The sequence below is a fragment of the Oncorhynchus mykiss genome, chromosome 16, assembly GCF_013265735.2.
Source record: "Oncorhynchus mykiss isolate Arlee chromosome 16, USDA_OmykA_1.1, whole genome shotgun sequence".
Lineage (NCBI taxonomy): Eukaryota > Metazoa > Chordata > Actinopteri > Salmoniformes > Salmonidae > Oncorhynchus > Oncorhynchus mykiss.
In genome coordinates this window covers 34,451,374-34,473,987 of record NC_048580.1, presented here as the reverse complement: position 1 = coordinate 34,473,987, position 22,614 = coordinate 34,451,374, and the positions used below count along the sequence as shown (strand labels likewise).

The following is a 22,614-nucleotide window of genomic DNA, read 5'->3' as shown; positions in this document are numbered from 1 at the left end:
CCTTTTTGTTTTGTTTAGAAAGCCCCCCTTCTTGTAGTTTAACTGTTTAAACAGCCCTGATAACTTGTCAGATGACTCAACAAGAGACTGACTAAAGGTTTCAGAGGGAGAAAACTGAGGGAACTATGCATTGATGTGAAAAATGAGTTGTGTGTGTTCATTTGAGTGTGTGTATGAGAGTGTGTGTATGAGAGTGTATGTGACCGTGAGAGCTCCTTGCCGGGCCCCTGCTGTTGATTGGCTGTAATTAGTAATCATCATCATCTCCTCACCCCTCTGGAGTCCTCCCTGCTGCCGTATCACACACTCGCTCTCAAACACATACAGGCACGCACTTTCTGTCACAGACACACAGTCCCACGCTCACACTCTCTCTTACTCTCTCGGCCATCACGCACACACACTCTCTCTCTCTCTCTTACTCTCTCGGCCATCACGCACACAGGCAACGTCAGATGGTGATGTGATCTAAGGGTCTTTGGTTACCCCGCTCATCCTTGGCTCCAGCTCCCCTTTCAAGTTCCCTCGGGCTCCTGGGCCACGTCCTCTGAGTAGGAGAGGCTCATTTATGAACCATGCGTACGTACAAAATATACCTCAACATGTGCGTGTACAAGTTGTCATTTACAAAAACTGAACTGTCCTTTCCTCCACGCAAACTTTAGACCATGCATACGCACATCTTCTAGTGCTTGAAGTATTGTATTGAAATAAGGCTTAACTATTTTGTGCAAATGGCGGATAAGATGCAGCCATTTGCTGTTAGTGAGAATAGTGAAAATCAAGTGTGTTTTATTTTTGGAATCTAAAATAACACACAGGAATCTATTACCTATTTATTTTCATAACCATTGCAGAGTAAATTCTTCACCTTTTCTGTCCATGATGGGCTCATATTCCTGAAGTAGTTATACAACAAATTACCATGGTCATTCTTCATTGAATCGGGTCTATGTAAATATATAGGCTATGTATTTCAAGGTTTGATGTATGTGATCCCATAGGCACCGGATAAGACGGGAGAAATACTCCAGATACAACAGACTACCCCTAGCCCCCCGACACATAAACTACTGCAGCATAAATACTGGAGGCTGAGACAGGGGGGGTCAGGAGACACTGTGGCCCCATCCGATGATACCCCCGGACAGGGCCAAACAGGCAGGATATAACCCCACCCACTTTGCCAAAGCACAGCCCCCACACCAATAGAGGGATATCTTCAACCACCAACTTACCATCCTGAGACAAGGCCGAGTACAGCCCACAAAGATCTCCTCCACGGCACAACCCAAGGGGGGGCACAAACCCGGACAGGTAGATCACAACAGTGACTCAACGCACTCAAGTGACGCACCCCTCCTAGGGACGGCATGGAAGAGCATCAGTAGGCCAATGACTCAGCCCCTGTAATAGGGTTAGAGGCAGAGAATCCCAGTGAAGAGAGGGGAACCGGCCAGGCAGAGACAGCAAGGGCGGTTCGTTGCTCCAGTGCCTTTCCATTCACCTTAACACTCCTGGGCCAGACTACACTCAATCATAGGACCTACAGATGAGATGAGTCTTCAATAAAGACTTAAAGGTTGAGACCGAGTCTGCGTCTCTCACATGGGTAGGCAGGTCATTCCATAAAAATGGAGCTCTATAGGAGAAAGCCCTGCCTCCAGCAGTTTGCTTAGAAATTCTAGGGACAATTAGGAAGCTTGCGTCTTGTGACCATAGCGTACATGTAGGTATGTACGGCAGGACCATGTATAAACACCATGGAACCACGCAGCCGTCATACCACTCAGGAAGGAGACATGTTCTGTCTCCTAGAGATGAACGTACTTCGGTGCGAAAAGTGCAAATCAATCCCAGAAGAACAGCAAAGGACCTTGTGAAGATGCTGGAGGAAACGGATACAAAAGTATCTATATCCACAGTAAAATTAGTCCTATATCGACATAACCTGAAAGGCTGCTCAGCAAGGAAGAAGGAAGAAGCCACTGCTCCAAAACCACCATTAAAAAAAAGCCAGACTAAGGTTTGCAACTGCACATGGGGACAAAGATCGTATTTTTTTGAGAAATGTCCTCTGGTCTGATGAAACAAAAAAATAACTGTTTGGCCATAATGACCATCGTTATGTTTGGAGGAAAAAGGGGGAGGCTTGCAAGCCGATGAACACCATCCCAACCGTGAAGCACGACAGTGGCAGCATCATGTTGTGGGGGTGCTTTGATGCAGGAGGGACTGGTGTACTTCATAAAATAGATGGCTTCATGAGGTTGGAAAATTATGTGGATATCTCAAGACATCAACATCTCAAGACATCAGTCAGGAAGTTAAAGCTTGGTCACAAGTGGGTCTTCCAAATGGACAATGACCCCAAGCATACTTCCAAAGTTGTGGCAAAATGGCTTAAGGACAAGAAAGTCAAGGTATTGGACCGCAATCCTATAGAAAATGTATGGGCCGGACTGAAAAAGAGTGTGCGAGTTACACCAGCTCTGTCAGGAGGAATGGCCTAAAATTCACCCAACTTATTGTGGGAAGCTTGTGGAAGGCTACCCAAAATGTTTGACCCAAGTTAAACAATTTAAAGGCAATGCTACCAAATACTAATTGAGTGTATGTAAACTTCTGACCCACTGGGAATGTGATGAAAGGAATAAAAGCTGAAATAAATCACTCTACTATTATTCTGACATTTCACATTTTTAAAATAAAGTGGTGATCCTAACTAACCTAAGACAGGGAATCTTTACTAGGATTAAATGTATTTGGCTAAGGTGTATGTAAACCTCCGACTTCAACTGTACATAAAGTGCTTTCATTTCTAAACGTTAAAACAGATATGTATGAAAATACCCTCAAATAAAAGCAGACATTCTGTAGCCTACTGTCGCCTGAAATGAAACATTTGATCTCAAATCCAAAATGCTGGATGGAGTATAGAGCCAAATAAAAATGTCAAGCTTCACTGTCCAAATACATATGGAGGGGAGTGTATATAAAACACAAAGACGATGGTTTTGAAAATCCATCTAACGTATACCGTCTTTCTTTGAACAATGTAAGGTCCTCAGTGGACTATTGCATGACTGAGAAGGACTGGAAAACCATGGAAACGAACCACATGTGAACCCTTACTCACTCTGCAGGGCCCAGTGAATCACCCACTAACAATATTGATAGGCTCACCCTTCCTTCCGCCATCATATTTTTTCCTCTCCTGCTTTTCTCTCTTTTTCTTTATTTTATTCATATGATATACAGTATCAGTCAAAAGTTGACACACCTACTCATTCAAGGGTTTTTATTTATTTACTTTTTTTTTACAATTTTCTACATTGTAGAATAATAATGAAGACGTCAAAACTATGAAATAACACATATGGAATCATGAAATAACCAAAAAAGTGTTAAAACAAATCAAAATACATTTTATATTCTTCAAAGTAGCCACCCTTTGCCTTGATGACAGCTTTGCACAGTCTTGGCATTCTCTCAAGCAGCGAATGCTTTTCCAACAGTCTTGGAGTTCCCACATATGCTGAGCATTTGTTGGCTGCTTTTCTTTCACTCAGCGGTCCAACTCATCCCAAACCATCTCAATTGGGTTGAGGTTGGGTGATTGTGGAGGCCAGGTCATCTGATGCAGCACTCCATCACTCTCCTTGGTCATATAGCCCTTACACAGCCTGGAGGTGTGTTTTGGGTCATTATCCTGTTGAAAAGCAAATGATAGTCCAACTATGCTGGTTAAGTGTGCCTTGAATTCTAAATAAATCACAGACAGTGTCACCAGCAAAGCACCATCACACCTCCTACTCCATGCTTCATGGTGGGAACCACACATGCGGAGATCATCCGTTCACCTACTCTGCGTCTCACAAAGACACAGCGGTTGGACCCAAAAATCCAAAATTTGTACACATCAGACCCAAGGACAGATTTCCACTGGTCTAATGTCCATTGCTCGTGTTTCTTGGCCCAAGCAAGCCTTCTTGGTGTCCTTTAGTCTCCTCTGAACAGTTGATATATATATATATATATATTTTTTTTTTCACCTTTATTTAACTAGGCAAGTCAGTTCAGAACTAATTCTTATTTTCAATGACGGCCTTGTTAAAAGAACATTTGTGGAATTTCTTTCCTTCCTAACTGCCTGTTCAGGGGCAGAACGACACATTTGTTCCTTGTCAGCTCGGGGATTTGAACTTGCAACCTTTCGGTTACTAGTCTAACGCTCTAACCACTAGGCTCCCTGCCGCCCCGATGTTGAGGTGTGTCTGTTACTTGAACTCTGGGAAGCATTTATTTAGGCTTCAATCTGAGGTGGTTTCTGAGGCTGGTAACTAACTTATCCTCTGCAGCAGAGGTAACTCTGGGTCTTCCTTTCCTGTTGCGGTCCTCATGAGAGCCAGTTTCATCAGAGAGCTTGATGTTTTTTGCGACTGCACTTGAAGAAACTTTAAAAGTTCTTAATCTTCCGCATTGACTGACCTTCATGTTTTAAAGTAATGATGGACTGTCTCTCTTTGCTTATTTGAGCTGTTATTGCCATAATATGGACTTGGTATTTTACCAAATAAGGATATCTTCTGTATACCACCCCTACCTTGTCACAACACAACTGATTGGCTCAAACACCTTAAGAAGGAAAGAAATTCCACAAATGTACTTTTAACAAGGCACACCTGTTAATTGAAATGCATTCCAGCTGACTACCTCGTGAAGCTGGTTGAGAGAATGCCAAGAGTGTGTAAAGCTGTCTTCAAGGCAAAGAGTGGCTACTTTGAAGAATCTCAAATATAAAATATATTTTGATTTGTTTAACACTGTTTTGGCTACTACATGATTCCATGTGTGTTATTTCACAGTTTTGATGTCTTCACTATTATTTTACAATGTACAAATAAAGGAAAAACCCTGGAATGGTTAGCTGTCCAAAGTTTTGACTGATACTGTATATTCAACAAAGCCAATAAACAGACGTACAGTGCAACATTTACAAAGATAACGTGTGCATGTCACACCTGGGTCACATAAGTATTTGTTTCCTTTCAAATACGTAATTGCTATTCTGTGACAGTCTGGACCAGGCTAGCATGGACCAGGTAATATTTACCAGACTCCGAAAACAGAAAACGGACTGAAACATGGAGGGACTACCTGAACCTTGTACTTTCTAGAAATGCTCGTTTTAGTCGTATGTTGCAAAATGTTTTTCTACGGTGTGCACTAATGACAGTGTTGTTTGTATTTTATTAGGGCAGCAGCTACTCTTCCTGGGGTCCAAACACATTAAGACACATTACACATAAAACAAAAGATAAAACAGTGTGTGTCTCTTCACAGTCCCTGCTGTTCCATAAGGTGTATTTTTATCTGTTTTTAAAATCTGATTCTACTGCTTGCTTCAGTTACCTGTGTGGAATAGAGTTCCATGTAGTCATGACTTTATGTAGTAATGTGCGCCTCCCATAGTCTGTTCTGGACTTGGGGATTGTGAAGAGACATCTGGTGGCATGTTTTGTGGGGTATGCATGGGTGTCCGAGCTGTGTGCCAGTCATTTAAACAGACAGCGTGGTGCACTCAGCTTGTCAATACTTCTTACGAAAACAAGTAGTGATAAAGTCAATCTCTCCTCCACTTTGAGCCATGAGAGATTGACATGCATATAACTAATGTTTGCTATCTATGTACATTTAAGGGCCAGCCGTGCTGCCCTGTTCTGAGCCAATTGTAATTTTCCTAAGTTCCTCTTTGTGGTACCTGACCACACGACTGAACAGTAGTCCAGGTGCAACAAACCTACGGCCTCTAGGACCTGACTTGTTGATGGTGTTAAGAACGCAGAGCAGCGCTTTATTTTGGACAGACTTTTTGCCATCTTAGCTACTTTTGAATCAACATGTTTTGACCATGAAAGTTTGACAATCCAGGGTTACTCTAAGCAGTTTAGTCACCTCAACTTGCTCAATTTCCACATTATTCATTACACGATTTAGTTTAGGGTTTGTCCCAAATACAATGCTTTTAGTTTTTGAAATATTTAGGACTAACTTGTTCCTTGCAACACATTCTGAAACTAACTGCAGCTCTTTGTTGCAGTCAATTCAGTCACTGTAGTAGCTGATATGTATAGTGTTGAGTCATCTGCATACATAGACACACATAGACACACTGGCTTTACTCATGTTGTTAGTAAAGATTTTTAAAAGTAAGGGGCCTAGACAGCTGCCCTGGGGAATTGCTGATTCTACCTGGATTATGTTAGACAGGCTTCCATTAAAGAACACCCTCTGTCTTCTGTTAGACAGGTAACTCTTTATCCACAATATAGCAGGGGGTGTAAATCCATAACACACAAGATTTTCCAGCAGCAGACTATGATCGATAATGTCAAAAGCGCACTGAAGGTTAATAAAACGGCTCCAAATATTGTAATCATCAGTTTCTCTCAGCCAATCATCAGTCATTTGTGTGCTGGGCTTGTTGAATGTCCTTCCCTATAAGCATGCTGAAAGTCTGTTGTCAATTTGTTTACTGTAAAATAGCATTGTATCTGGTCAGACACCATTTTTTCCAAAAGTTTACTAAGGGTTGGTAACAGGCTGATTGGTCGGCTGTTTGAGCCAGTAAAGGGGGGCTTTACTGTTCTTCAGTAGCGGAATGACTTTTGCTTCCCTCCAGGCCTGAGGGCACACACTTTATAGTAGGCTTAAATTGAAGATGTGGCAAATAGGAGTGGCAATATTGTCTGCTATTATCCTCCAATTTTCCATTAAAGTTGTTGTGCTTGTCTCCCCATGCAGCTGGAGAAGAAACAGATGGCCCCGCCCTTCAAGCCCCAGATCGCAGACGACTATGGCCTGGAGAACTTTGACACCCAGTTCACTAACGAACCAGTGCAGCTAACACCAGACGATGAGTAAGTGAACACCCTCTAAACCGACATGACTAGCCTAACAGAAGACTACGTATTTGATAGAGTACTGCAAATAGCTGGTAGTGTTTCAGTGTTCTATAACTAGTGTTATAATAACTTGATAACATATGGACGGTTAGTGGATAGGGGAGCTAGACAGGGCAAGGCCAGTTAAACTCTGGGAATGGTGATGGTTGTTGGCCAGTAGGGGGCACTCCTTTCTCAGGACCAGTCCAATCCAGTGTGTCAGCTCTGTACCATTGGAGACTGGAGTCTGAGACTAGGGACCTATCCAGGAACAACCCCTAGCCCCTACCCACTATGAGACACTTGATTTCATACGTTTAAACAATATGATGAAAATTCAACCTATAGCCTATCAGAGCAAGGTTGAGCTGTCTACATATTCCTTACACATATCAAAACATCTCATATCTCCACAAGTGTCTAGGGGGGCTAGGCACTAGGGGTTGTTTCTAGACCGAGTCTATACAGGGTTTTTCAACGTGTGACTCATTTTACTGCCCCTTTGTGGCTCCATGGATATCTACACTGATTATACCAAGCATTAGGAACACCTTCCTAATATTGTGTTGCCCCCCCCCCCCCCCCTTTGCCCTCGAACAGCCTCAATTAGTAGGGAGAATGGACTCTACAAGGCAGGGTGTCGAAAGTTTTCCACAGGGATGCTGGCCCATGTTGACTCCAATGCTTACCACAGTTGTGTCAATTTGGCTAGATGACCTTTGGGTGGTGGACCATTCTTGATACACACAGGAAGCTGTTGAGCATGAAAAACCCAGCAGTGTTGCAGACACAAACTGGTGTTTGTGACACCTACTACCATACCCCATTCAAAGGCACTTACAGTCTTGTCCATTAACCCTCTGAATGGCACACATACACAATCCATGTCTCAATTGTCTCAAGGCTTAAAAAACCTTATTTAACCTGTCTCCTCCCCTTCATCTACACTGATTGAAGTGGATTTAACAGGTGACATCAATAAGGGATCATAGACTGACCAGGTTAAAGCTATGTCATGGAAAGAGCAGGTGTTCTTAATGTTTTGTATACTCAGTGCATAACGGTCATTCAAAGTCATCAATAGTCTATGATAGTAGTGGTGAAGATCTTCAATATCTTAAAATTGAACAACCAGAGAGCATTCACCACCTGAGAATCTGCAACATAAGTGTCAACGTCTTATATTGTAACAGCTATCCACATTTCTTCAGTCTGTTTACGAGTGGTACTATGCAACGTCCCCGACTCAATGTTTGTGAAAAAAATTGTCTTCAATGAGAAAAAGAAAATGCCCTTGGTTCCAACAATGACTTCTTTCTCCAGTGTATACGCCATGTTTTGATCAATGTGGACATGTTGTCCACGGGGGCTTTGACAGAATCCTTGTTTTAGATTAACTTCAAAAGAATGGGCTGAAAAGATTTGGCATAGCAACAGAGGTGGCTGCTGTCCTACCGAGGGGCTTTGTAGCCAGAGTATGACAAACAAGCCAGGCTTTTCTCCACGGCTGCAGGAAACTATTCCAATGTGGCTTTGCAGGCGGTGCCAATAGATATTACTGGGCTGAAGTTTGTCAACATTTTCATTAAAATCAAATCAAATTTTATTTGTCACACGTGCCAAATACAACAGGTGTAGGTAGGCCTTACAGTGAAATGCTTACTTACAAGCCCTGAACCAACAATGCTGTTTTAAGAAAATATCCCAAAAAAAGTAAGAGATAAGAATAACATAATTAAGAGCAGCAGTAAATAACAATAGCGGGGCTATATACAGGGGGTACGGGTACCGGTGTTGAGGTAATTGAGGTAATATGTACATGTAGGTAGAGTTATTAAAGTGACTGTGCATAGATACTAACAGCAGTGTAGAAGGGGGGGAATGCAAATTGTCTGGGGAGCCATTTTATTAGCTGTTCAGGAGTATTATGGCTTGGGGGTAGAAGCTGTTTTAGAAGCCTCTTGAACCTAGACTTGGTGCTCCCGAAATCTTGCCGTGCGGTAGCAGAGAGAACAGTCTATGACTAGGGTGACTGGAGTCTTTGGCCATTTTTAGCACTTTCCTCTGACACCGCCTGGTATAGAGACCCTGGATGGCAGGAAACTTGGCCCTGGTGATGTACTGGGCCGTACGCACTACCCTCTGTAGTTCCTTGCGGTCGGAGGCCGAGCAGTTAACATACCAGGCAGTGATGCAACCCGTCAGGATGCTCTCGATGGTGCAGCTGTAGAACTTTTTGAGGATCTGAGGACCCATGATACATCTTTTCAGTCGCCTGAGGGGGAATGGGTTTTGTCGTGCCCACATCACGACTGTCTTGGTGTGTTTGGACCATGGTAGCTTGTAGGTGAAGTGGACACCAAGGAACTTGACTCTCTCAACCTGCTCCACTACAGCCCCGTCGATGAGAATGGGGGCATGCTCGGTCCTCCTTTTCCTTTTGTCCACAATCATCTCCTTTGTCTTGATCACGTTGAGGGAGAGGTTGTTGTCCTTGCACCACACGGTCAGGTCTCTGACCACCTCCTTATAGGCTGTCTCATCGTTGTCTGTGATCAGTGCTGTTGCTGTTGTGTCAACAGCAAACTTAATGATGGTTTTGGAGTCGTGTCTGGCCGTGCAGTCATGAGTGAACAGGGAGTACAGGAGGTGACTGAGCAGGCACCCCTGAGGGACCCCCGTGTTAAGGATCAGCGTGGTGGATGTGTTGTTACCTACCCTTACCACCTGGGGGCGGCCCATCAGGAAGTCCAGGATCCAGTTGCAGGGAGGTCTTTAGGCCCAGGGTCCTTAGCTTAGTGATGAACTTTGAGGACACTAGGGTGTTGAACGCTAAGCTGTAGTCAATGAATAGCATTCTCACATAGGTGATCCTTGTCCAGGTGTGAAAGGGCAGTGTGGAGTGCAACAGAGATTGCATCATCTGTGGATCTGTTGGTGCAGTATGCAAATTGGAGTAGGTCTAGGGTTTCTGGGATGAAACGTGGGTATTACAGACTCAGTGTTACATGCCTCGAAGCAAGCATAGAAGTTATTTAGCTCGTCTGGTAGACTCATGTCACTGGGCAGCTCTCTCGGCTGTGCTTCCCTTTGTAGTCTGTAATAGTTTGCAAGCCCTGCCACATCCGCGAGCGTCGGAGCCGGTGCAGTACGAGTCGATCTTAGTCCTGTATTGTTTGCCTGTTTGATGGTTCGTTGGAGGGCATAGCGGGATTACTTATAAGTTTCCGGGTTAGAGTCCCGCTCCTTGAAAGCGGCAGCTCTATCCTTTAGCTCAGTGCGAATGTTGCCTGTAATCCATGGCTTCTGGTTGGGGTATGTACATATAGTCACTGTGGGGACACTTATTGATAAAGCCAGTGAGTGATGTAGTGTACTCCTCAATGCCATCGGAAGAATCCCGGAACATATTCCAGTCTGTGCTAGCAATATTAAATTATACATTGTGGACTAATTTCATGTTAAGGCTCGATGTTTGTTTGTTTTCTATCCATTCAGCTTTCTATATAAATGTATTGGCAATCAGATACAAATCAGAAGAAAAAGGCTGAGAACAATACAAATTCTAGGCACTTCGAGGAACATACAGTTTTCAGAATACTTGGAAACTGTGGTCCATAACAGTCTATATGTTTTTTATTTTTAAGTCAATTTGAACTTCAAATTCTGTATCCTGCCTGCCTTTGTCTGTTTCGAACTCTAACATAGTCCCATCATCTATCCATCTACCCTCAGTATAAGCCCACATTATCTCTTGGGTTCTGACAGCCGAGGTGTCTATACCGAGGTGTGTCAGATCAACCAGAGCTGCACCTCTCATCTCATTAGGGCCAACTGGGGGCTCACCCACTTGTCTGGAGTAATTTGCAGCGGGATTTGAGGTTTGCTGTGACAGTCTGCGGGGTTTAGCGTTGGGGAGGAGAAAGAGGTGAAGGGGGGTTGTGAGTTGGCAGCTCTGCCAGTTCAATGGGAGAAGAGATCTCAAGCAGTCTTCAAACGCCATGGCATGGCAGCCCCACAGCACTTCAAAAGGAGAGGTGATGCCTCTCTCTCTCTCTCTCTCTTTTTCTCTGTGTCGCTCAGGAGAGAGGGGTGATGTCGCCCACTCCTGCCGAACGGGAGAGGGAGTGATGTAAATCACGCCCCCTCCTCTTCTGTGATGGGTTTGGCAGACGAAAAAAGAAAAGTGAGAGAGAGAGTGAGTGGGAGGGAGAAAATGGGTAAACCCTCCTTGTTTGGATTTACTTTGCTGCATTAAAAAACCCTAGCTTCCTGAGAGCCCTTGCCAAGGAGCTAGGAGAGAGGGTGAGAGAGAGGATTTAATTTGCTTTTGCCAGCGCCGTGACTTCACCAGTCTTGGAAATGGCGAGTACGGCGAGACCCAAAGCAATAAGGATTCAGTCTTTTCTATGTTCAATGGCTAGCCACAGAGATTCAAAGGCTTTATTTTTTTGTCTATAGACAGGGACGAAATGTTTTTAAATCCCTGGATCTGTATTGTAGGTAGAGTGAGGAGGTTGATTGGATTGGTTCCGTCCCACTTTGTTTTATGAATGCTGTGTGTGTGTGGGCACCACCATGAAATACAAGGCTGTCTGTCTTTCTTCCCTTGAGCCCCCTCTCTCTCAGCTCCCAGCTCTGACAACCTTTTTCCCCCTCTTATAATTTTCTTTCTCCCTTTCCTCCTCTCACTTGGTTCTCTCTCTTTCTCTGTCTCTTTCTCCCCCGCGCTCTCGTTCTCTGTGTTGCTCGCTCTCTCCCTCTCTCCGCATCTGGTAGCACTTTTAAGCTGTCTCTGGAAAAAAGGCAACATTTGTGCTAGTGAGCACTCTTGTTTGTTTTGGTTGTGTCCCAAATGTTCCCTCCTCGCTCTGTTTCTCTTTTGTGGTCTTGTGCCTTTCCCCTCCTTTTCTCACTGCCTCAAGTTTGCTGCTACTCGCTGACTTCACTCAAACAATGTTATCTAGCTAGCAGCACCCAAGTGTGCTCACAGATAGAATATCCATCGATCATTTTAGACTGTTTGTATAATTTCAGTTGAATCTTACAGATTGCATTTTCTGGGTGTTGAATGGGATTCTAAAGGCATGGTGGTGTGTTTGTGTCTGGATCTAGATTACAATGAGCTGGAGATGAGGCTTTTCCTTAAAACTGGTCTAGGATCATCTCTACCAACATTAAACCTCACCTCAGCCATTACAGGCAAAATAACCACAACCAAACAGGACCAGCGTTTAAAGACAACCTACATCTCCAGTACGGAAGCTTCTCTATTCCTCTCTCTTTCCAAGAGGCCTCCTTCCTGCGGCTCCACCCTACCCTCCTGGGGAGTGCGGTCAGCCTTCTTTACTACGGCAGATGAGGGTTGCGTCTCAAATGGCACCCTATTCCCTATATAGTGCACTACTTTTGACAGGGATCTGGTCAAAAGTAGTGCATTATAACAGGAATAGGGTACCATTTGAGATGCAGAGGAACAACATGTTGCTGTTGTTGGAGAAGCAGCTGCAGCAGAAGCTACGCTCTCAGAGTAGTACATTTATTTTTACACAGCCACTCCAAACCAGTCACACGGTTCACTTCATTTATAGATGATTACCGCTTTGTTAATGGAACCAACCGGGGGCTCAGCTGGGGAGAGAGTAATAGGCACAGGGAGAGTTCACTGATGAAGCAACAACATCCTGATCTTTCTTCTACGTTCTCACATTGTGCAAAGGGATGTTTTTTTTGCTGGGGTTTAATGGTAGATTGTGTGTTAGAACAGTGGTGAGGTTGTTTGAACATTGCTGGCTTGAAATAACTGTAAGCTACTAGGTGGATCATAGCCTTCCTCATTGGCGCCCTAGTAATGATGTCCATGTTTGACTTGAAATAGGACTATTCTCACCCGACTGCCAAAGATTCCCTATGAATAGGAGAGCTGTAAAGGTAGCTCCTGAAGTACTGCACTAGCATGTCCATACCCTTTAAAGACATGCTCCAGAACTCTGGCGACTACTACGTATTTTTTAAACATCCCGCTTTGGGCTGGATGTGTCAATGTGTAGTTCACACATGCATAATCTATGAGAAGAATTACTGTCTTACCTCAATTAGCCACGAAATCCCTAGTCTGAAAGCAACTGTTTTTCTGGAAGCTGTGCTGCGCTACATTTCCCCCCTCGTGGGCCAGCCCCCTAGCAATTCAAGTTTAACCAATGGCTTCAGCACTTCACCATTTGAGTGACAGCTGACAAGAGGCACATCATGCACCCACAACAGCGCAAGAGAGAATGCAACGTGATGCACATATGTGACATACAGTACCAGTCAAACGTTTGGACACACCTACTCATTCCAGGGTTTTTCTTTATTTTTACTATTTTCTACATTGTAGAATAACAGTGAAGACATCAAAGTGATGAAATAACACACTGCCCCAACACACCTCCAGGCTGTGTAAGGGCTATTTGACCAAGAAGTAGTTAGATGGAGTGCTGCATCAGATGACCTGGCCTCCAACAAAGTGAGATGGTTTGGGATGAGTTGGACCGCAGAGTGAAGGAAAAGCAGAAAAGTGCTCAGCACATATGGGAACTCCTTTAACTTCTCTGGGATATGTGGGACGGTAGCGTCCCACCTCGCCAACAGCCAGTGAAACTGCAGGGCGCCAAATTCAAAACAACAGAAATCCCATAATTATAATTCCTCAAACATACAAGTATTATACACCATTTTAAAGATAAACTTCTTGTTAATCGAGCCACAGTGTCCGATTTCAAATAGGCTTTACGGCGAAAGCACATCAAACGATTGTTAGGTCAACACCTAGTCACAGAAAACCATACAGCCATTTTCCAGCCAAGGAGAGGGCTCACAAAAGTCAGGAATAGTGATTAAATTCATCACTAACCTTTGATCTTCATCAGATGGCACTCACAGGACTTCATGTTACACAATAAATGTGTCTTTTGTTCAATAAAGTTAATCTTTATGTCCAAAAACCTCATTTGAAATTGGTGTGTTATGTTCAGAAATGCATTGTCTCAAACAAACATCTGGTGAAAGTGCAGAGAGCCACATCAAATTACAGAAATACTCATAATAAACATTGATAAAAGTTACAAGTGTTATGCATGGTATTATAGATTATAGATAAACTTCTCCTTAAAGCAACCGCTGTGTCAGATTTAAAAAAGGCTTTACGGCGAAAGCTCACCTTACAATTATGTTAGGTCAGCACCTAGCCACAGAAAAACATACAGCCATTTTTCAAAGGAGAGGTGTCAGAAAAGTCAGAAATAGCGTTATAAATATTCACTTACCTTTGATGATCTTGATGGGAATGCACTCCCAGGAATCCCAGTTCCACAATAAATGTTTGTTTTGTTCGATAAAGTCCATAATTTATGTCCAAATAACTCCTTTTTGTTAGCACGTTTAGCCCAGTAATCCAAATGCGCGATCGCTTAGTTCTGATGAAAAGTTATTTATATTACAGTTCGTAGAAACATGTCAAACGATGTCTAGAATCAATCTTTAGGATTTTTTATCATAAATCTTCAATAATATTTCAACCGGACAATTCCTTTGTCTTTAGAAATGAAAAGGAACGCAGCTACCTCACAGTAGAAGCCTGAAACAAGGTTCTAACGACTGTTGACATCTAGTGGAAGCCTTAGGAAGTGCAATATGACCCCATAGACACTGTATATTCGATAGGCAATGACTTGAAAACCTACAAACCTCAGATTTCCCACTTCCTGGTTGGATTTTTTTCTCAGGTTTTTGCCTGCCAAATGAGTTCTGTTATACTCACATACATCATTCAAACAGTTTTAGAAACTTCAGAGTGTTTTCTATCCAAATTCTAGCTTTTGGGCCTGAGTAGCAGGCAGTTTACTCTGGACACCTTATTATCCAAGCTACTCAATACTGCCCCCCCCCCCCCCAGTCCCAAAGAAGTTAAGACCTAGCCACAGAAAAGCATTCCAGGTGACGCTAGTTGAGAGAATGCCAAGAGTGTGCAAAGCAATTTTTAGGGACCACTTTTGGCTCGTGAGCGCTACTTTCAGAACTACTGGCTAAAAAGTATACAGAAAATACAGGAGAATTGTACCATTTGTATTTTTCCATTTCTTCTGCATCTGTAGATATCAAACATTAGTATGTGTGATTAAGGAGGGCTGACCTAGAGCGGTGTATCTGAGACAAGGGCGGATCCTGAAGGGGCCCGGAGCTAGGACTTTTTACAAAAGTGTCTGAAGAGTGAATGGTTTGAGCTAGAAACTACTAAAAGCTATACAGTGCCTTGCGAAAGTATTCGGCCCCCTTGAACTTTGCGACCTTTTGCCACATTTCAGGCTTCAAACATAAAGATATAAAACTGTATTTTTTTGTGAAGAATCAACAACAAGTGGGACACAATCATGAAATGGAAAGACATTTATTGGATATTTCAAACTTTTTTAACAAATCAAAAACTGAAAAATTGTCCGTGCAAAATTATTCAGCCCCTTTACTTTCAGTGCAGCAAACTCTCTCCAGAAGTTCAGTGAGGATCTCTGAATGATCCAATGATCCAATCTCTGAATGATCCAATCCGTATAAATGCACCTGCACTGTGATAGTCTCAGAGGTCCGTTAAAAGCGCAGAGAGCATCATGAAGAACAAGGAACACACCAGGCAGGTCCGAGATACTGTTGTGAAGAAGTTTAAAGCCGGATTTGGATACAAAAAGATTTCCCAAGCTTTAAACATCCCAAGGAGCACTGTGCAAGCGATAATATTGAAATGGAAGGAGGATCAGACCACTGCAAATCTACCAAGACCTGGCCGTCCCTCTAAACTTTCATCTCATACAAGGAGAAGACTGATCAGAGATGCAGCCAAGAGGCCCATGATCACTCTGGATGAACTGCAGAGATCTACAGCTGAGGTGGGAGACTCTGTCCATAGGACAACAATCAGTCGTATATTGCACAAATCTGGCCTTTATGGAAGAGTGGCAAGAAGAAAGCCATTTCTTAAAGATATCCATAAAAAGTGTTGTTTAAAGTTTGCCACAAGCCACCTGGGAGACACACCAAACATGTGGAAGAAGGTGCTCTGGTCAGATGAAACCAAAATTGAACTTTTTGGCAACATTGCAAAACGTTATGTTTGGCGTAAAAGCAACACAGCTGAACACACCATCCCCACTGTCAAACATGGTGGTGGCAGCATCATGGTTTGGGCCTGCTTTTCTTCAGCAGGGACAGGGAAGATGGTTAAAATTGATGGGAAAATGGATGGAGCCAAATACAGGACCATTCTGGAAGAAAACCTGATGGAGTCTGCAAAAGACCTGAGACTGGGACGGAGATTTGTCTTCCAACAAGACAATGATCCAAAACATAAAGCAAAATCTACAATGGAATGGTTCAAAAATAAACATATCCAGGTGTTTAGAATGGCCAAGTCAAAGTCCAGACCTGAATCCAATCGAGAATCTGTGGAAAGAACTGAAAACTGCTGTTCACAAATGCTCTCCATCCAACCTCACTGAGCTCGAGCTGTTTTGCAAGGAGGAATGGGGAAAAATTTCAGTCTCTCGATGTGCAAAACTGATAGAGACATACCCCAAGCGACTTACAGCTGTAATCGCAGCAAAAGGTGGCGCTACAAAGTATTAACTTAAGGGGGCTGAATAATTTTGCACGCACAATTTTTCAGTTTTTGATTTGTTAAAAAAGTTTGAATTATCCAATAAATGTCTTTCCACTTCATGATTGTGTCCCACTTGTTGTTGATTCTTCACAAAAAAATACAGTTTTATATCTTTATGTTTGAAGCCTGAAATGTGGCAAAAGGTCGCAAAGTTCAAGGGGGCCGAATACTTTCGCAAGGCACTGTATATGCAGATCTGAGACTCTCACAAACACGCAAATGTAACATATGGTTGTCACATATGTTACACAAGGCTCATTAGAAGGTATGGGGTTCTTCTACATAGATCATAGGAAATCCCAGAATATAGTGTCTATAATATTGTAATAAGTTCACATATAGTTGCTGTCACAAACTCCACACAGTTGCCACTGACTAGTTGGATATTCATTTCCCACTGAACAAGTCATTTCTGTACTTACAGCATTCATATAAATACATTTCTAGCAGGTTTTTGCTTTGGCGGATCTTTTTTTCTTTGACATTTATCAATAAAACTCATGAATGCAACTGTTTATATCAAATCGTTTTGATTTTTACTTGTAACCCTGGTTGTCCTGAAAAGAAGATGGCAAAACACATCATAGTGAGGCTAAATATAAGGGCTGGGCATGCAGATAAATGAAAGTCAGATAAATGAAAAGCGGATTTTTGCTGGGGTCTCGGGACTGATAGGGTAAAAGCAACACATATAGCCACGAAAACCATGAAACACAGGAAACCAACAGATACACAATTTGTGAGTAGACAAAGTAGCCAGAGTCACACTGCTATATTTGAAGATGAGTGTCTGACATGGGAAGCGAACCGGCAATGTTTGGAGCCGTAAGCTGCTACCCTCTCGTGAACATATGCCACATCGCCTCCCTACATATAACTATCTTGTACAAATGTCTAGAAAATAAGTCTAAAGCTGCCAATCAGGCTAAAGTAGCACATTGTAGCAATTTTATTTGTTCTGGGTTAAATGACCTTTTTCCCCAATCTCTCACTCCTCTTTTCTCCCTCTCCTCTCCCAGGGACGTCATCAAGAGAATAGACCAGTCCGAGTTTGAGGGATTTGAATACATCAACCCTCTGCTGCTATCTGCAGAGGAGTCTGTATGAGGGAGAAGAGACCTCTTCTCCCACCTGTGTCTGTCCAGCCCCCCTCTCAGCCAAATCTATGAACAACTCCCTCTGGGATGGAGGGAGGACAAGAAACTCCCGGCTTTGCACGAGGTTTGAGGACATGAGTGCGAAAATGATACTTTTTTTTCTTTGTGGATCCCCCATAATGCATTGCATTATTTTGTCACCTGGGAAAAACTCTTTGGAGGTGGTCAACATAAAAAAAAGGACACAGGAACATTCCCAAAACCTGGTTGTTGATTGTCTTCACGTTTTTTGTTTGTTTCCCCAACAACTCCATCTCTGTGTCAGCAGCACGGCTGGCTATGTCATTTCAAAAACAGAAAGCGACTTCATTCTGTGCCTGCCATCGTAAAACAGATTTGACAGTCCCGCCCCTCGCATCCCTGGATGGAATATGACAGTTCTACGACTAGAACTTGAAGTTGTGCACTTTGTTTTGTTCATTCATTTTTTTTGTGTTTTTTTACTTGTAGGAGGCTCCGCTGCCTCGAGCAAAATAAGAATGTACAATGACGAAGGAAAAAATGATGATACAAGTTAATGTGTATTATAATGTAGGTAGCAACTCCAAATTGATGATGCCTTTCTATTGATGCAAAGTGGCACGTTTTATTCATGACCATGAACTTTCTTTTTGTTCGTTTTCCTCAGCATTGATTTTCATTAACAGAAAAAAAAACTGAGACAAAAGTTTATTTTTATTTAAGAAGTGCCTCAAAGATCCAATCTACACCATGTTTCTGATTGCACTTATCGATTGTTCCAATTCCTTTCAGCTGCCTGGTGGGTTGGTCAGTTGGTGAAGAAAGCCAGTGGAACACATTGCGCATACAGACCAAGGGCCTCATTTCTAAAGGGTTTTTGTGCACAGATTTTATTGTAAATTGCGCATACACGTAAATGTAAATTATGCCAATGTTTTAAGAGTTAAATCTTTAACAACCTTGAGCTTGACAAGAAAATATGCAGTAGGAAGCATTTTTGTAGATCATCCAATACCCTGATAGCACAAAGAGGCAAACTATCATCTGTCGGTCAACAGAATTTTGAAGGATAGTGCATGGTCCTCAGCACTGAAGTATGGGCAACTGTAAGTCTCTATACTTCAACTTGAGAAGTATGTTGCCATAGTCCTTTACCATTCACAGCATATAAAAATGGAGTTGATCACCATAGATGCTGAGTGAAAGTTGTTTAATGGGGAAATATTTTTAAAGAACCACTGAACACGCTGTTTGGCACGTGTGTTTTTCTGTTGCTCATTAGAAAAACGAGAATTCAGTCTTGGCGGTATGTTTCCTGACCGATTCTGCGTTTGGGGAATGTTTATCCCCATGAGACACTGTAGCCTAGTTCCCTTCCTCAAAATCCCCAGATTTAATCTAAGATAACTAAAGAAATCTGTAATTAATGTTGATGTTTGTGAAGAGGATGTTTTAGTGCAACTTTACATCCATTTTACATTTGGGGCAGTATTTCTGAAGTAAAACAAATGTGCGACATGTTGTCTTAAATTAACAAAGTCGGGCTGCTGGGCAGATCTGTCACATTGCTTATGCTATTGGATAGAGATAAATCACCGCAGCTGTTCACCCCATGTTAGTGGGAAAATCGACATTGTCAAATCAAAACCTTACCTTCATTTACATGTTGTGACGCACGGATGTTCCAAACTCCGTTTTAGACAAGACTGACTTCATGACCAAAATTATCCTATTTACATGAGTCAATTTTGACACTAGAATAACTGTTTCTGACTCATATCGGTGCCACATAGGCCATTTTCAAAGGGATTCGTTGCTTTTTAAAGGCAGTCGCTCTTTAAATTGTGCATACTAACACTGAGAATTGATTGAATGCTTAAATTTAGTATAGCAACTGATTTTATAAATGAGGCCCAATGTCTTAGGTAATCCAAATGGTTAAATCTTTAAAAAGGAATGAACGTTATGGAGCACAGTAGCCAGCCATGGTTCTGATGAAAACATGGTTACTCTTACCATTCTGTTGAAATACCAACCTGGTCTCAGAGCATTTTGTATGTAAATCTGAGAATCCATTTAGTATATGTTACATTTTGTATGGTACAGTTGAAGTCGGAAGTTTACGTACACTTAGGTTAGAGTCATTAAAACACGTTTTTCAACCACTCCACAAAATTATTTATTGTTAACAAACTATAGTTTTGGCAAGTCGGTTAGGACATCTACTTTGTGCATGACACAAGTAATTTTTCCAACAATTGTTTACAGACAGATTATTTCACTTAATCACAATTCCCATGGGTCAGAAATGTACATACACTAAGTTGACTGTGCCTTTAAACAGCTTGGAAAATTCCAGAAAAGTATGTAATGGCTTTAGAAGCTTCTGATAGGCTAATTGACATAATTTGAGTCAATTGGAGATGTACCTGTGGATATATTTCAAGGCCTACCTTCAAACTCAGTGCCTCTTTGCTTGACATCATGGGAAAATCAAAAGAAATCAGCCAAGACCTCAGAAAAAACATTGTAGACCTCCACAAGTCTGGTTAATCCTTGGGAGCAATTTCCAAACGCCTGAAGGTACCATTTTGATCTGTACAAACAATAGTAAGCAAGTATAAACACCATGGGACCAAGCAGACGTCATACTGCTCAGGAAGGAGACACGTTCTGTCTCCTAGAGATGAACGTACTTTGGTGCAAAAAGTGCATATCAATCCCAGAACAACAGCAAAGGACCTTGTGAAGATGCTGGAGGAAACAGGTACAAAAGTATATATATCCACAGTAAGATTAGTCCTATATCGACATAACCTGAAAGGCCGCTCAGCAAGGAAGAAGCCACTGCTCCAAAACCAACATAAAAAAGCCAGACTATGGTTTTCAATTGGGGACAAACATGGGGACAAAGATTGTACTTTTTGGAGAAATGTCCTCTGGTCTGATGAAACAAAAATAGAACTGTTTGGCCATAATGACCATTGTCATGTTTGGAGGAAAAAGAGGGAGGCTTGCAAGCTGAAGAACACCATCCCAACCGTGAAGCACGGGGGTGACAGCATCATGTTGTGGGGGTGCTTTGCTGCAGGAGGGACTGGTGCACTTCACAAAATAGATGGCATCATGAGAAAAGAAAATGATGTGTATGGATATATTGAAGCAACATCTCAAGACATCAGTCAGGAAGTTCAAGCATGGCCGCAAATGGGTCTTCCAAATGGACAATGACCCCAAGCATACTTCCAAAGTTGTGGCAAAATGGCTTAAGGACAACAAAGTCAAGGTATTGGAGTGGCCATTACAAAGCCCTGACCTCAATCCTATAGAAAATGTGTGGGTAGAACTGAAAAGGCGTGTGCGAGCAAGGAGGCCTACAAACCATAGTTAAACCAGCTCTGTCAGGAGGAATGGGCCAAAATTCACCCAATTTATTGTGGGAAGCTTGCGGAAGGCTTCCCGAAACGTTTGACCCAAGTTAAATAATTTAAAGGCAATGCTACCAAATACTAATTGAGTGTATGTAAACGTCTGACCCACTGGGAATGTGATGAAAGAAATAAAAGCTGAAATAAATCATTCTCTACTATTATTCTGACATTTCACATTCTTAAAATAAAGTGGTGATCCTAACTGACTTATTAATACAGGTAATTCTCTACTAGGATTAAATGTCAGGAGTTTAAATGTATTTGGCTAAGGTGTATGTAAACTTCTGACATCAACTGTATGTATTAATTTGTGGCTGTCCATCACCCATTTCTATTCGTTGCCAATTTGCAAAATGTACAATATGTTACGATTTCTAGGTAGGTGGCATTAGTTAGTTAGCTAGGCTAGGGGTTAAGGTTAAAGTGTTAGGGGAAGGGTTCGCTAACATGCTAAGTTGTTGCAAAGTAGCTAAAAAATAGTAATCAGTTGAATAGTTGCTAAAGTTTTCCGTTATGAGATTCAAACTCACAACCTTTGGGTTGCTAGTCGTTCGCGTTACACTTCCACCCCGACCAACCACATTTCGGTATAGCCTTAAGTAACCATCTGTCTTATATAACCAAATGTAACATTTTATACTAAATGGAGTGTCTTGGATTTACATACAGAATAACACGAAATGCTCTGAGACCAGGTTGGAAATACAGTATAGAGCTACATCACGCCTGAATGATCGGATCTTTTAAGTTATTGTCTGCATATACTAGTGCACAATGTGACAAACCGTGTTGGATGTCTGTAACTGGCAGGCTGGTGATTTGGACTTTGCACCAGCAGAAGGCTACACTGATTCTAATGGTTCAGTTCAGGACTGGACATGGTGGTGGGGGAAGGCATTGTCAAAGTGTACATGCTGACCTGCACTACAACTGACCTGGGGTTAGTGAATAGGCAGAGCTCTACTGTCTCTATTGAGGGTTTTAGGAATGTTTCCTGCGCGCGTGCACACACACACACACACACACACACACACACACACACACACACACACACACACACACACAGAGAGAGATACAGATCATGTTGTGTGTACATATGTACATCCTTAAGGGAAGAAATGTATCAGGAAAGTCTATCATCCATACTAGACCCTTGAAGTGCATAAAGAAGAGATAACTTACTTCCCATATCAAATAAGGAACCAGTACCATCTTAAGTTGAGAGATCTAATGAAGTCCACAATGCATTGCCATCAATTAATAATTCAACACATTCAGTGCAAAGATAAGACTCTCGCCTTTTAACCGAAATAACAATTTGCCTCTTAAGTCCCCAGCGAAAATGAGCTTTGAGATTAGAACGTTTGTGTTTCCTAGAGAAATGAAAAAGGCTTTTTTGGATGGGAATTATTTGATGAAATCTGACC

The 22,614-nt window shown here is 42.3% G+C and overlaps 1 protein-coding gene across 5 annotated transcripts in view; it reads left to right on the top strand.

Annotated features, from left to right (window-relative positions):
- Positions 1-19,921, top strand: part of LOC110491852 (protein kinase C, zeta) — a 142,092-nt gene extending 122,171 nt beyond the window's left edge. For all 5 annotated transcript variants that reach the window (XM_036946742.1, XM_036946747.1, XM_036946745.1 and 2 more), the window contains 2 exons: positions 6,808-6,923; positions 17,658-19,921. In XM_036946742.1, the coding sequence (XP_036802637.1) occupies positions 6,808-6,923; positions 17,658-17,745 (204 nt within the window). In that variant the 3' untranslated portion in view covers positions 17,746-19,921. The remainder of the gene's footprint in view (positions 1-6,807; positions 6,924-17,657) is intronic.
- Positions 19,922-22,614: the final 2,693 nt, after the last annotated feature.